This window comes from Stereum hirsutum (genome assembly GCF_000264905.1).
Source record: "Stereum hirsutum FP-91666 SS1 unplaced genomic scaffold STEHIscaffold_12, whole genome shotgun sequence".
Classification (NCBI taxonomy): domain Eukaryota; kingdom Fungi; phylum Basidiomycota; class Agaricomycetes; order Russulales; family Stereaceae; genus Stereum; species Stereum hirsutum.
Window position 1 is genome coordinate 1,129,189 of NW_006763142.1, and position 15,665 is coordinate 1,144,853.

At 50.6% G+C, this 15,665-nt stretch overlaps 6 protein-coding genes across 6 annotated transcripts; 3 read left to right on the plus strand and 3 right to left on the minus strand.

Annotated features, from left to right (window-relative positions):
• Nucleotides 1–1,404: 1,404 nt before the first annotated feature.
• STEHIDRAFT_170424 (uncharacterized protein) lies at nt 1,405–2,965 on the plus strand (the record flags this gene model as incomplete). The annotated part of the gene is made up of 3 exons (XM_007307037.1): nt 1,405–1,906; nt 1,967–2,574; nt 2,632–2,965. 3 exons carry the CDS (start codon nt 1,405–1,407, stop codon nt 2,938–2,940), a joined length of 1,419 nt encoding a protein of 472 aa, XP_007307099.1. The 3' UTR covers nt 2,941–2,965.
• A 513-nt stretch (nt 2,966–3,478) lies between these two features.
• On the minus strand, nt 3,479–5,037 carry STEHIDRAFT_113226 (uncharacterized protein; the record flags this gene model as incomplete). Its single annotated transcript, XM_007307038.1, has 8 exons — nt 3,479–3,615; nt 3,681–4,062; nt 4,187–4,278; nt 4,307–4,331; nt 4,441–4,531; nt 4,583–4,747; nt 4,806–4,865; nt 4,928–5,037. 8 exons carry the CDS (start codon nt 5,035–5,037, stop codon nt 3,479–3,481), a joined length of 1,062 nt encoding a protein of 353 aa, XP_007307100.1.
• A 2,332-nt stretch (nt 5,038–7,369) lies between these two features.
• STEHIDRAFT_148725 (Pex19-domain-containing protein) lies at nt 7,370–9,350 on the minus strand. Its single transcript, XM_007307039.1, has 5 exons — nt 9,180–9,350; nt 8,239–8,921; nt 8,008–8,169; nt 7,770–7,937; nt 7,370–7,624 (listed from the first exon to the last, which is right to left on the minus strand). Exons 1-5 carry the CDS (start codon nt 9,229–9,231, stop codon nt 7,514–7,516), a joined length of 1,176 nt encoding a protein of 391 aa, XP_007307101.1. The 5' UTR covers nt 9,232–9,350; the 3' UTR covers nt 7,370–7,513.
• Nucleotides 9,351–9,628: 278 nt separating this feature from the next.
• On the minus strand, nt 9,629–12,215 carry STEHIDRAFT_123554 (uncharacterized protein). The gene is made up of 3 exons (XM_007307040.1): nt 11,978–12,215; nt 10,707–11,595; nt 9,629–10,636 (listed from the first exon to the last, which is right to left on the minus strand). The coding sequence occupies exons 1-3, from the start codon at nt 12,097–12,099 to the stop codon at nt 10,400–10,402; spliced, it is 1,248 nt and encodes a 415-aa protein (XP_007307102.1). The 5' UTR covers nt 12,100–12,215; the 3' UTR covers nt 9,629–10,399.
• A 94-nt stretch (nt 12,216–12,309) lies between these two features.
• Nucleotides 12,310–12,853, plus strand: STEHIDRAFT_123555 (NADH dehydrogenase alpha subcomplex subunit 2). Its single transcript, XM_007307041.1, has 3 exons — nt 12,310–12,450; nt 12,549–12,655; nt 12,716–12,853. The coding sequence occupies exons 1-3, from the start codon at nt 12,365–12,367 to the stop codon at nt 12,796–12,798; spliced, it is 276 nt and encodes a 91-aa protein (XP_007307103.1). The 5' UTR covers nt 12,310–12,364; the 3' UTR covers nt 12,799–12,853.
• Nucleotides 12,854–13,756: 903 nt separating this feature from the next.
• Nucleotides 13,757–15,275, plus strand: STEHIDRAFT_148727 (NAD-P-binding protein; the record flags this gene model as incomplete). The annotated part of the gene is made up of 7 exons (XM_007307042.1): nt 13,757–13,940; nt 14,032–14,216; nt 14,283–14,432; nt 14,523–14,776; nt 14,845–14,942; nt 15,010–15,088; nt 15,170–15,275. The coding sequence occupies 7 exons, from the start codon at nt 13,757–13,759 to the stop codon at nt 15,273–15,275; spliced, it is 1,056 nt and encodes a 351-aa protein (XP_007307104.1).
• Nucleotides 15,276–15,665: the final 390 nt, after the last annotated feature.

Here is a 15,665-nt window from a genome sequence, read left to right on the forward strand (position 1 = left end):
CATTGGCCATTGTTTTCTCGGTGTACGTGTAAAGATCGAGGGCCCATCTTCAGCGCCTTCGTTTAGCTTTAACCTTCCTGGTGAATGACTTCGCATTCTCTTCGATCTGATGCAATCATGTGGTGCTAATACTCACATATTTTACAGGTGACGCTAGTTTGTCAGGTTCGCCGCGTTCCATTACCGAGTCATATTCCTCCCCACAATCGAGAAGGACACAAGTCATTGCACGGTATCAAGTGACTGCGATTTTACAGATACTTGCAACAATGATAGGTTGTGTATCATCCCAAGACCACACCAGATGGGTCTGTGGGTGGCAGCGGACACGATAGCATCATAACTCATAACCGGCGACGCCGCCTTAGCTGTCATCTTCGCCGCCATCATAAGTACTACAAATACCTCCAGGCCCATATTTCTCGGATTTATTGCCGATGAGCAAGGTTTGCATTGTCCAGTCTCAAAAGTCTCAATGGCTCAATTCTCCTCGTATCCAGACTGTGAAGAGAGTATATCCTAGTTAGAAACTCGAATTCAGCTGTCTTGTGTTATGTGACGGAGTCCCCGACGTTCAGGAATTGTGGCGGTCTCTAAACAAGGTGGCGTGGGCAATTGTTCAAACTTTAGCCGAGATTGAAGATCGTTTTCCCAGATTTGGGATCTCAGGAACTTGGTGCCGGCTGAAGTGATGGGTCCTTTGAACCGCCATGCTGTTGGCCAGAAGCTTCAGAAGACAAGGTCCCTTCACCACACCAACTCCGACCTTTTCTCATTGGACTTTTCGCTTTAGTAACCGACCCGCATGATATTGCGCGGGCGTCGTCGTGGCTCGTCGTGGCTTACCGGCTTCCGAAACCTTCGGCACCCCTCTTGCTAGAGATCATAGCAAACGACGTTACACTTTTCTTCCCATTGTTTCTACAAGAGGAAGGACCTACTAGCCAATGACTTTTTGTGGGCAGTGAGACAGGAATTGTGGTTATGTATTACATGGCTACCTCATGATAAATACTTCGTCGAGCCGGCGGAAGGGTACAGCGCAAGATCTCTACCGTACCTGATCGTAATCGTTCGACGGATGTGGCTGGAGCGGCGGGGTTTAACTCGGCGACTTTGATACTCAGCCAGCCAGTCATGTTATATAGTCTCGCCCTTGTCCTTTTATCCAACCTTCTGCGTTGACGTCTCTCCAGTATCCTGTCCGCACTCTATCTGTCTTGCTTGCCCGACATTTCGTGACCGATCCATCAAACATCGTCAGCAAAACCATTACGGCCCAAAGCGTAGGGTCAACGTTCTCGTCAACTCTCCGGCATTCAAAGTGAGTCTTTAGATACTTCTTACAACATGGTGTGGTCAACTGACGACAAATAGATTTCACTGCTTCTATACCAACCAACCATGTCGGTTATGCAGCATGATCGACCTCCTCACCATTTCAACGGACGTGCTTCGTATGGTCCTCCTCCCGCAGATCCTCTTCACCGACCTAACATCCGGTCCTACTCGATGCCGTCGGGAGCGACGAACGTCAGTGCGCAGGCATCATACGACACAACTCCGCGCTTTTCCCCAGTCTCATGGCACGGTACGATCGAGGTGCTTGGCTATACCCCGCACGAGGCCCCACGAGGGCGTCTGACGGTCGATGTATCATACGGAGACTCTGCCTCGCGCTCGGTGTGCTTCCGTATTGTGGTCGCGCGGAAACCTATAGCGACTGCTGTCAGGAATATCGGAGCCGGAGGTCAACCTCTGTGGCGCCTGGAGGGCGAACTTCCTGCCTTCGACGCACTGTCCTCCTCGGTCCCTACGGTGGATCTGTCGGTTCAAGTTGTCGACTCTCGCGATAACAAGATACTAGACTCCGCTATATTCGGTGACTTTAGATATATTCTTCCTTGTAAGCACGCCTTCCGTTCTGTGCTTCCAAGATAAATTTCCAATCCTGTCGTCTTCATAGCACTTAATATCGAGACACACCCGCCGACCGTTGGTTCATCCACTACCACTCGTCCGTCTGCGCGCACTTCTTCGTGGCCTACCATTCGCCGACGAGATGCCGAAGGCAACCGTCCTATTGCTGGTGGTATCTCTCAACAACCGAAGCTCTATTTCGAGACTCCCCCAGAAGATATGGAATTCGGCCTTAATGACACCGAAAGATACCTCCGCCGACGACTCGTACGCTTTCAGCGTGTTTTGGATGGTACTACACTTCGGGTTTCCTGCCAGCCCATCCGTCACGACGAATATGACGACAAATTCGCCGTCGTATCCTGCATCTACATCCCCGAGACTGATCGATGTTGCATCACGTCGGTCGACATCATCTCTCTCATGGAGTTCTTCGTGCGCGACAAATTTGTCGAGGACGAGAAGAACCGCATTCGCCGCAATATAGAGTGCTTACGACCGACTACGGTGTCCAAGACGAGGGAGAGCACGGAGCTACTTTGGGACCTCATCATGGAGTTCCCGCGACCGAAGCCACGCAACATCGAAAAGTGCATTAAGGTCTTCCACTGGGCTGTGTTGAGGGATGCACTGGAGAAGGTCATGTCTCGATATGTAGGTTTTTTGGTACGCCTTTGAAAGCTGTCTCTCACTCACCGGCTGGTCGTACAGGAGATCGTCACCGTTCCGCCACAACCTGAAACATCACCGTCCACTCCTCAATACGAACGTTCCTATCCATCATACTCCTCCGTACCACCTAGCGAGTCGTTATCAAATCCGTCTCTCCTGCGAATCGCTCCTGAAAGTCCAATGTTGACCTACCCTGAATCGTCGTTTCCATCGGAGGTTGGTCATCGCGGTGGTTATGAGATGGGGCCCGACGTCAAGCCGTCGAGCGCACTGCACACCCCTTACCACACTCCCTATACACCGATACATGGAACCAGCTACTTCCCGTACCAAACACCACAGTACTAGATCGTTTCCTGGTACTGTTGTTTGCTCTAACCTGCCACGGGCGTTCAGATGGACTACGATTTGCCCATACACGTTGTGAGGCCTTGGCCACGATCCCATTGTCTCCTTACCTTCGTCGTACTATACTGCGCCGTGACTTTTTTGGTCTCGTACTACTTGTATTCTTAGAGCTATTATTCCTTCGCCTTTACGTTCCGTGGCCTTTCTTGCATACATCTGGCATTTGCATCTCCGCTATTCCGAATTCATGTTCTACTAGAATCCTTTCGGATATTTTTCTTTTAAAATCTCGTTGTATGCTATATGCTGTACGTATATCGTCAAAATATGATTCCGCATCACTACATGGTCGCTCTTTGATCGTCGCGAGGATGGACGTATTATTCAAGAAGGGCTCGATAGTCCAAGATAGACGTGATATGCTTTGAACTCTATCCACTGCGGTAATCGATAGGGAGGGGACGACACATAACTACAATATGAACGAGAATACACAACTATCGAAGATCCCTCCGTAAAATAATGGACTTTAAGTCACCTACCATACATGCGACTCAAGTGCCTGTCGAGCTGCCACGTTTTTCGCTGCTTTGAGGGAGGGCCTAACTCCTCGGCCGAGAACAGCATTGTCTACGCGTACCACGGCAACCCAGAGGGATTTCTGTTCAAGTTTAACTTTATATGAGGTACAAGATTGTTAGGTGAACAACGAAAGCATTCATGGATGTAGCACAGCGTACCTAGCACAGTGGACCAACGAACGAATTTACCTCCCTTAGGCACCCGGTCCAGGAGCTTTTGGAGGTCTGCCGACGTCGCATCCTCTTTCTCTGTCTTCTGTTCGACAGCGTCTTGTACAAACTGTGCTACGCAGTGCACGGCCTCATCCAGTTGTTGTGTAGAAGACTTCGGGTATTTCAATGATGTTTGGATAGGAAAGGCGGCTGGGGAAGCATGTTTTGTCGTTGGAGGAGTGTGTTCGGTGATGTTCGGAGTGAAAAACCTTGGCGTAGAAAGGGCAGCATGTGCTTCTGTTACATGGGGTGAGAGAAGGTGATTAATCCATTTCTTGACTTGTGCTGTGACTTGTCCTTGCTCGTAGTAGAGCCCCCCGACGTATGCCTGTAGAAAAGACAGCAGCAGCTCCGACATGAAACGGTCATTTATCCTACCTCAAAAATATCGGCTATTACGTTGAGCCACTCAGGATCAACGCATTTTATTTCGGCGGGGGAAGAGTACGCACCTTGCCAGTGAACGGGATTTTGTGGAAGATCACGACTCGGATCAATGCCGTATGTAACGCGCGCCATTTCCAGCAAACCGCAACGGAGAGATCTGAGGAAAGCTTCAGCGTTATACACACCGACTATCTCTGCACGAGAACTATCCTTACACCAGTGCGAGCGTTGCATTACTAACAACCACACTAAAGATACGCTACGAAGATTCTTTTCAGCCTTTCCTTTCGAGGGATAGAGAAGCAATGATGGCGCTTACAGTGAACGAGCCATTATCCACATGCGGATACATGCTCCAAACCATTTCGCACACTACTAGCCCTACCACCCTGTCTCCCAAGTGTTCGAAGCTGTTGAGATGTCAAATTTTGAGGGTTCAGCGGGCTTCAAGAGGAACTTACGCTTTATGCGTCGCATAGGACGCTGCACCGTTGTTGTTCTTGGAGTGTGTAGATGTGTCACTGTCGTTTCTAAACGCAACCAAGACAGGATGTCTAAAAGCATTTGCACGAGTCTCCTCCCCGATAAGTCCCGGTATGGGAGGAGAGTGGCCCACTGCAGCAAGACTACAGGAGGGAATATCCTTTAATCAACAGTTCGTACCTTTTTTACCGTGGAACGTACCTAGATAATGCCTTCACTCTGAGTCGCTGCGTGCTGGATGTCGCTGGATACTTGAATGACCTGCAACAAAGACAGCCTTCATAAATACAGGCCCGACAATATTCGTATTTCGAAAGTCGTACCTTGGACATGGTGGAGAAATGCGTGCCGGGAGCGACGAGCACGTCCGGGTCAGGCGCGCGCTGCGCAGAGATATGACAGGGAAAGCAACGGTCATTTTGCCACGAAACATTAGAGAGGGTGTTTAGATGGGGAGCGCAATCAGTGATCACGGTAACCTAAATAGTGCAAGATAAAATTGTTGTGCCGTAATTTTCGTGGCGTAATTATAGCCACGCTTGGGCTTCCGAACAAGAGACTCCAATAGAGACAAAGAACAACGAGTCAACGAACGGGCATACACTCGGCGCGAACATGTTGCGTAGTGTAGAATTGAGGTTACCACGGCAACAGGTTCGTGAGAGGTGATGCAAGTCGATGTGGCGAGGCGCAAGAACGGGCGCGATGTAGTCGCTTGGCCGCATGTACACTCAATGGCTGTATTCTGGTTGGGATTTTGACGCATCTCCGGTAAAAGATCATGAGACTGAAGTGGGTAAGATCTTATGAAAGACATGCGGCTAGCGATGCTGACATCCCAGACGAATATATAGAACGATACTCATACCTTCCCGGGCGCTTCAGCCTTCAACTGTCTCGTTCAGCTTCGAAAGTCCCTCCTCGGCGGCAGCGACCTTCGCCGCAGCCTTCGTCATACCTTTCCCCTGGCAGAATACTTTGCCGTCGACTTCCGCTTGGGCTATCCAAATATATTCTATACCCACTGTTGAGGAGGCATTCATCATCGCCACAGGAGAATATCGTCAATTAGATCTCACGAGACGCATTCCTCGTCGTCTGAATCATGTAAGACGTACCGTTGGTAGTCGTCCAGGTAAGATCCTTCTTAGCCTTGATTAGCTGGTTGTGCAGTGCGAGAACAGGATTATCGGGTGGCGAGGAGGACGAGGCTGCAGACACGCCCACATCGGATATTGGTTCTGTCTCGGTCGCAACAGACTCCGTGGAGCTGAAAGATTCGGTGTTGACCCCGTTGACCGGATGAGACGGTATAGACGAGGATGTCATTGTCGTTGTCACGGTAGGTTTGACGACCGCTGTGTGTGCTTGTTCAATGTGGGGCGCCAGAAGGTCTTCAAGCCAAGCTTTCACAGGAGTCGTAATCATGCCTTGTTCACGGTACAGGCCACCGACATAGGCCTAGTTCAAATTGCCGGGTCAATTCTAAGCAAGAGATGTTTGCACACCACTCTTACCTCGAAGAGGTCCGCTATTGAAAATTAGTCGTCTCGTCAGCGAAAAGAGTATAGATAATATACCCAAGCACTGACCATGGACGCCCAGACTTTGGCTGAACGAATCATCGCCCAACATAGGAATGCCGAGCAAATCACAAGAACACTCCGCTAGGCGGTATTGTAAGGAGCTGGGAGAAGTATGAGCTCCAAAGAATATCGTTTAACCGCACGATATAGACCATACATTTGTTTGAGGGTCTCATTGCTAACGACAATATGGTAAATTTGCTGAAAGGAGTGGTCGAAGAGAGGGGCCATCTCAACACCGAGTTGACCACATTTGTAGAAAAGGGACGAACCGATATACTACCTGTTTTCAAGTCGGGATACTTCTCGATGAGTAGCTCAGTGACCACGAGCCCAAGGACTTTATCGCCTAGTAGCTCCAACCTGTGATGATGATACGATGAGATTATTAGTGACGAGAATGGCATCGGATTCGCTGTGTGGCTGGGAGTACAGAAAGATTATGCACATTTCGTTGTCCCCGATGCGTTTCAGCGCGTTGTCGGAGACTTGGGGTGATACAATCTTCTTCTCATTCACGAGCTTGTTGATCCACATTGGAGGACTAAATACCCTTGAACGTATGTTTTCAGAGTATATTCGAGGCAGTTCCGGTAGTGGTCGCAAAGATACAGGAAATGTGTGGTATCCGAATCTGTCGAACGTAATTCATGTTCGCGTCAGGATCTTTTTCGAATTGTGGTATCGTTCGCAAGTCGGAGTTAGGCTCGGACTCGCCAAAGGCAAAGATAAACGTACTGGAAACGAGAAGTCGCCTCGAATCCAACTCTTGGTATCCTCCTACCAGCTTTAGACGGTACAGCACGCGACACACTCGCGCCCATCCTAAGTACTAGCGAACTCGTCCCTCGACTCGGTATTCCTTGAAAACAGTCGCGCTCGCAGTAGAAGACCCTCGCCTCGCTATGAAGGTTGAAGTGCGACCGTATCACCGGCGCTAGGAGTAAGTAAGATGTTACGGCAACATCAGGGAACCTGGGAAAGGTGGATGTGACTGTGGGACGTGGTTCACAATTCTGGTGGCGCTAATTGCCGTTAGCGCTTGGGAACCGCCGGGATTGGCCGGGAGCTTTGTTCGGGTATTTTTTGGGGGTTGTGGCGGTGGCGCTGTTGTTCGCGGTCCCCCTTTAACTCACGGCATCTGCAGCGCACGTAGACGAGACTGGACGGTGATGGGAGCGATGAATGAAAACACCATACAATAAACGCGAAAACGCTTCACAACAAGAGTATGGAGGTATACATAGATAAACGGCACAATTACACAGAGTTAGCCAGTAGACTTCCGTACATCACCCCATTCGAACCAGACGACAGGGTATCTCATGCGATGGTACACCCGTCCGGGAGCTCTGGCATACCATCCGCGCCCATATCGAGTCCGGGGGGTAAGGCGCCCATGATCTCTGCAGGCGGAGATCCGTGGCTTTGCATCTGGGAAGAGGGAGATGGTCATTAGTAAGTGTAATATATTATCAATGAAGCAGAAAATGGATGACATGCACGTCAAGCCTAGGGTATGCAGGGAACGGAAGTGGGCAACGAGCGAGGGTAAAAGGAGCAACGGAACAGAACGAACCTCAGTCATGAGTTGCATGACCTCAGTTTTCTTCTCCACATCTTCGTCGCTATACTTCACGTCCTCGAATATCGCAACGATCTTCGTTATGCATTCCTGCTGGGCAACGAATCGCTCATTGTCCTCTGTGCTAAGTTTGTCCTTGTTTTCAGATAGGTATGGCGGGAACTGAACGTCACAAGGGATAAAGATGAGTATATCCTCTGAGGAGATATAAAAAAAGAAGCTGAGTGCAAACCTTGTCGTGGAGTTCCTTCAAAGGCTCATAGAGAATATCTTTGCTCATGAGCGAACCCATCATTCCCTCCAAGATGCCCGAGAACTCTTCATCTGCCTCCCCGCTGCCCAACTGAGCGATCAATTTCTCGAGATCGTCCGGCATCGACATCGACTCGCTCGCCTATCGAGCAGAGAGTCGTTCGTTAGAAATCAGTATCGGCCCACAGCCGGATTTATAAGAACATCATACCCTCAAGTTCGCCTCACTCTCCTTCAACTTCTCCTGCGCCTGCCTCACGCTCTTCAAAAACTCATCCTCCACATCCGCACCCTCCGGCAACGATCTTGTCTGCCTCTCCTTCCCTTGTCCATTCGCACCGGCAGCAGTCGCAGAACCCTCCGCCGTAGGATCAAGCTTCAAGCCCGCCATGGCCTCTTCCATCCCATCCTTCATCATATCGTCCCAAGCCTTCTTGAACATCTCCTCCCTCCTCTTTTCCTCTTCCTCACTAATCTCTTCCTCGCCTCCAGCGCCACCCACACCTCCCACCTGGTCTGGTCCCTGCTCGCCCGTAAACGACCCATCGAACTCCTTCATCATACTCTCAATGTTCTTCGCAAACTCCGACGCGAACGCATCAGAGAACGCGGCATCGATGCCTCCTCCCCCAGATGATCCTCCATCTAACCCCGCAGCTCCCGGAATACCAGAGGATGAGGGAGCCGAACCGCCTGTGAGAGGTGAGGAAGGGAATGTGGACGTGGGAGGCGGTACCGGTGGGATTTGTGGTGATTTTGTGGAGTCAAGTGCACCGGTCGAGGGGAAGAAGGTAGTTGCTGAGGGCGTTGAGATGGCACCAGGTGGGGAGCGGGATTTGGAGGATGGGGTGGGTGCGGATGGTTTGTGGGAGGAGTCGAATTGGTCGAGGACGTCTAGAATAGGAGACAGAGAAATCAGTTTTATGGCCTCATATATACTGTGAGGTGTTATTTAGGAAAATATATGTGGCTCTCTGGAGTAAAATGGCCCTTGCGTGCGTGATGCTACTGTCCCGCCACATCCGTAGATGATGCAATAGTAAATTCGCAGAGCTCTTATGAGATGCTACCATTCCAAGATAGAAATGGTATCCATACCATACGTGCATATGGAAACCATTCAGACCACGAAACTCGATAAGATGGACGTACCATCAAGGTCATCCAAATCCTCCTCGACGTGTCTTGATGCCTGAGCGCTCATCTTCCAAATATCCACGGATAAGTATCCTAGACTTTCGTTAACACTACAAGTTCACAGCAAATAACCAGAGATATCACAGAAAACGAAGGATCAGATACGGAGAAACCAAAGACTTCGGCGGGGTAACAAGCTAGAATCAAGCCGTCGTGGATTGTGGAGAAGAGGAGGTGGCGTAAATCAGAGTTGGAGTTTCGATCGCGTACGCGCGGGAAATATCACGTGTTTCCGGTAGCAGGGCGAACTCACGGAATCCTTTTCTTCAGATTTAAGTCACTCCACTGCATAACATGAAGCTCAACCATCTAGCCAACAAGGGCAGGTTCGTAGAAGACGGGTAGTATCATCAAAAGCATATTTGCTACACCCATTCTCGTTTCAAAGTCAAGTTTGTGTGAACTGTTGGGCTGAGGCACCCGCTGCACCATCTTCAACACTGACCATTACATCTGTATATCTCGGAGCTCTCAACCATCAACACGGTATCCAGCCTCAGGCCCAGTCTATAGATAAAAACGACCATCTCTAGACGGGCCACCACTAACCTAGCCCACCCGTCACACCCACATTCACTTCCACCCCGCCTGTGAACCCGGAGCCACCCACCGACACGATCGGGTCAACCAAGAACTTGAACCAAGAACCAAGATATCAGACAGAAAGTGTCGCATAACGAAAAATAGCACAACGTAGCCACAAATATCGATTGTCAACATCAAGAAGAACGAACCAAAAAATCGAGATCGAGATCATCCATAATAAGATAAATCAAACAACTAAAAAGTAACAGGTAGCTGACCAGCGGACTAGACGCGTCGGCGTGAATGTATGTATGGCCGAAGGAAAACTGTATCAATCAAATGAGCGACGGGGGTGTGAGCAGGGATATGTACACCGGGTAACTAGTACGTGATCGGAGAGGCTTGAAGAGGGGGCAGCGCAGAGGAGGACGGACGAGGACGGGGGTATGGAAGGGGTATTCTGGAGGAGAGGCGAGGAGAGGCAACGGTACGAAAGTCCCAAACAGAATCAATGATGGAGTGGCATAGAGAGTGACGGCATGGGGGACCGCCCAGGCAAGATGAGGCGAGCAAACACACTCAATGGTTGCTGCGCCTATCAGGGTGTAGAGATGGTGGATTCAAACACACACCTGCAGGATGCGAAGACCCTACAGACGATGGCCTGGAACAGCCCAGAACAACAGCGTCAACGCCGTCACACAAGCCGCCACAAGTATCGATACCCAGACCGCCCTTCCGATGAGTAGCTTCTTGACATACTCCTCCCGGATAGTAAGCGTCCGGAACGGCGTCGTCTCCGACTGGCCGAAGAAAACGAGGATGGGATCGAGCTCGTATTGGTGCGAGATGAGGAAGAGGATGGCGAACGTGAATGGGATAAAGAGCTGCAGGGATTCATTTGTTCAAAGTCAGAATTCGAAGGAAAAGGTAATGAGTGGGGGAGAGAACACTCACGAAGAACCGCTTCGCTTTCGGCTTGACGTCCAAAAAGACCAACGAAAACGCGACGGCCAACGCAATCCACAATATTATCAAACCCGCAACCAACCTCACCAGCGCACTAACAGGCGTCAGATTGCCAAACGCCTTTGCCCTCAAGAACCTCGGGAACGCATCCTGCTCCATCGCCCTAAAACAATACTCTTTCTGCGCATGGAACATATCCGGAACCTGAGCCATCAACGCCTGCTCCGTCGGTCCTCGGGGCTCCTGGGTCGAGCTGAGCGGGAAAGAGTGGATGCGGAGAGAAGGCGGGAGATAGATCTCGTGTGAATCATTCGCGCCGGGTGATGCGCCGGCGGGGGAGAGATAGCGAAGAAAGATGCGTTCCGCGGATTGGATGAGGTCGAGACGGGTGATAGCGGCAGAGCGGGGGATGATGGTGGGTGCTCGAGAGGCGCGTTTGTGGAAGAATGTGGGCGTGCGGCGGGTCAGTGAGAATGGCGTCGTGCTCCTCGGAGGGTCCTGCTCGCTGCCAACCATGGTCGCCGCATTTGGTGACATAAGTCGAGGATCTGGAGACGGACTGCGCGCCCCTCCACCATAACCACTAGTGCCACCGGTCTTCTCATCCGCGAGCATCTGTCGCTCGTGCTCTGCGAGCATGTCGTTCGTGGATGCCGTGCTCCGTTTGGTGCCATTGGGACCTGGTGCGAGACCGACGACGGTGCCGTAGACCGAACCGCGGCGACGAGCATAGTCCCAGTATTGGGGCCAATCGTCTTTGATGGTACGACCTGATTTCCGAACGTCCTTGAAGTAGGCGCGGCAGAGGTTTTCATGCTGTTGTACATCGAGCCAGAAATCGAGAATGTCCTCTGCGCCTTCACGTTGCAGGAAAAGGCTGTAAATATACACGTGTTAGCAGAATATTCATAATTCTATCATAAAGATGGATGGTAACAGTTATGGTTATCTCAAAGCCTCTTTGACATGAAGCATTATTCCTAACCATCTACTGTGAAACTCTGTGTGGGGATACCCTGATCACGATGACTGGCCTTATAATGGCAGACGTAGCTTATCATGCCTTGCTGCAGCCACGAATTCCACCGTCACAGAGATCGAGCTCAGACGCAAGCCACGATTAGAAGGTATCCTCAGCAAACGAGCATGGGGCCACTTCGCAAATCTAACTCTCCAAACACCATAGCAACCAAGCATCTTCGCAGACCAGCCTAACCAGAGAACATGTCTCGATGTTAAGAAAGATAGATGATACGCACTAAAACATAAACAAATCCACCGGCGGTCGTGTCCTCCTCGACAACACCTCCGTGAACGAGGGCAACCTGTTCTTCCTGCTCGCGGCCCAATCGTCCATCTGCTGCTGACGTTCGTCCTCCATGCCGATAGAAACTTGATTATAGGAAGCCAGTTATGTTTTCGCCGTCGCCGCTGTGGCCGCCGACGAGCACCTAAGTGGAGAAGGAGTAAAGAGCGTAAAACGTGGGATAAATCCACACCCACAACATGCATGCCAACCCGACGTGCGAAAGCTGCCCGTCGCTGACATAACTCTCTCACGTTTCTCCGAGGCTCTGCGTGTTGCCTGACGTCGCGGTCGACAAAGTCCACATTATTCTGAATACTCGAATCAGAACCAGGTCGATATGTCGTTTGCTAGAGCATTCTCACCTGCCTTGCGCGAAGTCCGTATCCTCTGCTCTCAGTCGGGTACCGCCTCCGCCGGTACACGGTGCGCTCAACATGCTCTATCCTTTTGTATGAGGTTCTGACCTACATTTGAATATTGGATTTATATCCCTCTTGTGCTCCAATGCTACTGCGGAGCAGGCAATTCATCCAGACGAACTACTCTACCATTAAACAACACAACCCAGACCTGCCAATCCTGATTAGGGAAGCGAAGGATACGCCAGCACGGGCATTTGCACGTTATGGTACGTTTCTTTCTTTGATTTTATCATGTTCATACTCAAGTGGTGTCGTGGTATGTGTAGAGCTTGGTGTGGAGAAGCATGTAGAGTTGGACGGCCTTTCGTCCAAAGATGTAGAGTCGAAGATTTCGACGCTGTTCGCATAGGTGGCGGAGTATTGCACGCAATATATAATTCTGGGGCATGAACATTCTGGAGCCATCGCTTGATATATTCTGGTGGACATAGACCAGGTCAGTCACCCCCGATCCCCTCCAGGCCCTACCTTCAAGACAGATGCACCTTACGCCAACTCGCGGTACACGACTCTTTGGCATCTCAGGAACGCTCTCGTGATCTGTCTTAGTGTTGTCTTCTGTTATCCAATGCCTCGTCTTGTGGGTTGCTTTATGTTTGTGTAACGACATTGCCGTAGAATGGGCCACAGCAGGCTCGTCCAACCTCCGAGATTGTACGATCGTCGACTACGCCTGTTCGGGAGGCGCAACTTTTATCACCTCCACAAGGAGTTATTGAGTCACTACTTGCTCAACCGTCTACCACTTGTTCCACCCCGATGCGTTACCGAGGTCCATATATTCATAGCCTGCGTAAGGCAAGTAAAGTATGGCGTCAAAGATCCTCTATGTTCGTAGCAGGCTCGGCCATCGGGCAAGACTTTTGTCTGCCTACATCCAGAGAACATTCGGGGAAGCTACACTACGCCGACGTCGATGTTTGGAATGTTCACACCATACTCGGTCATGCTATTGTTCAGTTGAACCATCTATAGAATTCAGGTCTTCTTGGCATCATGTTATCGTCGCGCTATGTAGGAAGGCCAACTATACTTCGCCGCAAAACATCACCTTATTCTTCAGTCTCTGCGCCCGGTCATGGTAAGCTTTGGCTCTACACCCGAGTCATGGGCCCAGTAACTGATGGTGGCTGACTTCCCTGGCCTATCAGTCTCTACGCACGTCCTTCAACATCAACTCGGGCTGAACCCACTCGACCGAGCCATACACCCGCAAGACCAAGTATAAAATGACCACACAAATGACCTCTACTTCTCACCATTCCCTCTCTCGTTCAACCTCCGGCTTCATCTAATTCTACTGAGGAATGTCAACAAAATCGATCCTCGTCATCGGTGCCACAGGCGCCCAAGGTCTCGCCGTCATCGATGCTCTCCTTGCCCCATCGACCGACGGGTCGCCTTTACCTTATGCCGTCCGAGCTCTGACTCGTGACCCAAAAAGTCGACGTGCGCAGAGTCTCAAAGCCAAGGGCGTCGAATTAGCACAATGTAAGGCGTTCCACCCATCCGTTCAGATATATCTTCGCCCGGCTTCAATCCACGCCTTTCTCACTATCTTTCATGATCGTTCATTCAATAGGCAATACGGACGACTTGGACTCTGTCGAAGCGGCGCTCAAAGGCGTTTATGGCGCCTGGGTTAACGTGGATAGTTTTACGGTTGGTGAGATGAAGGAGATGTGGTCGGGCATGAGGATTTTCGAGTTGGCGAAGAAGCTTGGGGTCACACATTACGTCTGGAGTAGCCTTGAGTATATAACCAAGGTATTTCCATCTATCACCTCCATCAATCCAGAGCACTGATCTTATGATTTATTGTGCTGATCATAGTTGGGAGGATACGACGAGAAGTACCGAACCGACCATTACAACGCCAAAGGCCGAGTCGCAGACTGGATGAAAGCCCAACCTTCCATCGTTAGTGATACCGATATGTCTTGGTCTTCCGTCTCCACGGGTCCGTACATGGACACCCTCGTCGTACGTGCTCTGCCCCATCCATCGGTCGTCAACTCTGCCCAGCCCACACATAGAATAAACCTACTGATATGCACCATTGCATACATATAGGAGGTATTCGCACCTACGCAACGCCCCGACGGCACCTTCGTCTTCGCCGCTCCCCTCGGTTCCGGCCACGTCCCGCTTATCGCACTGGCTGACATCGGATTTTTCGCGAGATATACATTCGATAACCGAGACTTGACGAGCGCAAAAGATTTGGAAATCGCGAGTGAGGTTATAGGATGGGATGATTTGGTGAAGACATTTGAGAAGGTGACAGGGCTAAAGGCCGTCTACAAACGTCTGGATATCAATGAATGGTCTGTTTTTACTTCATTTGTGTTCCTTTCGTTATCGATATTCTGACCTGACCTGCCATCTTGACCAGGCTCGACCTTTTCTTGGACCCGGACCAGCCCGTGGCGGCGGACCGCGTCAAGGGTGACGGAACGACGACGTTCAGGCAGAACTTCACGGGGTGGTGGAGTACGTATGTTCCTGTTGAGATTACTACGGCCCTCGACGTTGATCGCATTTCTTTTCTCGTGTCCAGACATCTACAAAGACGACATCCTGCAGAAGGACATGTCTTGGATTCGGGCCGTGCACCCTAACGGATATACCGTTGAGAGGTCAGTTCGCCACATCCATCGTCTATATCCCTGCAGTATCCATGTATCAGGTTCTGACTGTCACGATATCGTTGGGTATAGGTGGATGAGGGAGAATAATTACCGTGGGGAGTTCAAAGGCGTCTTGAAGCGTAAAGAGGATGCGAAGGGGCCTATGTTCAATCCTGAGAAGTTAACCGCTATCTGATTAGTTGCAGCTTTCAAGCTGCCCTCCGTCTAATCCTTCAAGGCGCTTTCGGGCGTTGCGCCTACCTGTCAGTTTTCTGCCTTACATACTCATAGACTGTGAGATGCACTGCCAACGCATCTGGTTTGGAGTTCTGTGTATTAGGTGTTGCTGCTCTGTTGTGTATTCAATGATTTCGGAGTGTATGTTTTGATTGCTCGTGAGTACTGCTAGAGCAATGCATCGATGGTTCATGTTGGGTGCCATTCAGTTCTGTGTGGCGCAGTGGGCCACAGTCTACGGTTACCAAGCAACGACGCGGCGCGGCGCGTCGCGCCTTTCCAACCTCCAACCAACTTCATTCTTTCGAACCTGTAAGCACCACTTTCTCGACGGGCTGATTATATGCGC

What these genes read in the sequence shown, in the direction of transcription:
- STEHIDRAFT_148725 (XM_007307039.1), bottom strand. Translation starts at nt 9,231, where the DNA reads ATGAGCGCTCAGGCATCAAGACACGTCGAGGAGGATTTGGATGACCTT. An exon ending in GGATTTGGATGACCTTGATG is followed by an intron (nt 8,922 to 9,179) that starts GTACGTCCATCT and finishes CTCCTATTCTAG; the next exon opens with ACGTCCTCGACCAATTCGAC. An exon ending in AGAGTGAGGCGAACTTGAGG is followed by an intron (nt 8,170 to 8,238) that starts GTATGATGTTCT and finishes TCTGCTCGATAG; the next exon opens with GCGAGCGAGTCGATGTCGAT.
- STEHIDRAFT_123555 (XM_007307041.1), top strand. Translation starts at nt 12,365, where the DNA reads ATGTCGTTTGCTAGAGCATTCTCACCTGCCTTGCGCGAAGTCCGTATC. An exon ending in ACCGCCTCCGCCGGTACACG is followed by an intron (nt 12,451 to 12,548) that starts GTGCGCTCAACA and finishes ACTGCGGAGCAG; the next exon opens with GCAATTCATCCAGACGAACT. An exon ending in ACGGGCATTTGCACGTTATG is followed by an intron (nt 12,656 to 12,715) that starts GTACGTTTCTTT and finishes TGGTATGTGTAG; the next exon opens with AGCTTGGTGTGGAGAAGCAT.
- STEHIDRAFT_123554 (XM_007307040.1), bottom strand. Translation starts at nt 12,099, where the DNA reads ATGGAGGACGAACGTCAGCAGCAGATGGACGATTGGGCCGCGAGCAGG. An exon ending in GTGGATTTGTTTATGTTTTA is followed by an intron (nt 11,596 to 11,977) that starts GTGCGTATCATC and finishes GTATATTTACAG; the next exon opens with CCTTTTCCTGCAACGTGAAG. An exon ending in CGAAAGCGAAGCGGTTCTTC is followed by an intron (nt 10,637 to 10,706) that starts GTGAGTGTTCTC and finishes GAATCCCTGCAG; the next exon opens with CTCTTTATCCCATTCACGTT.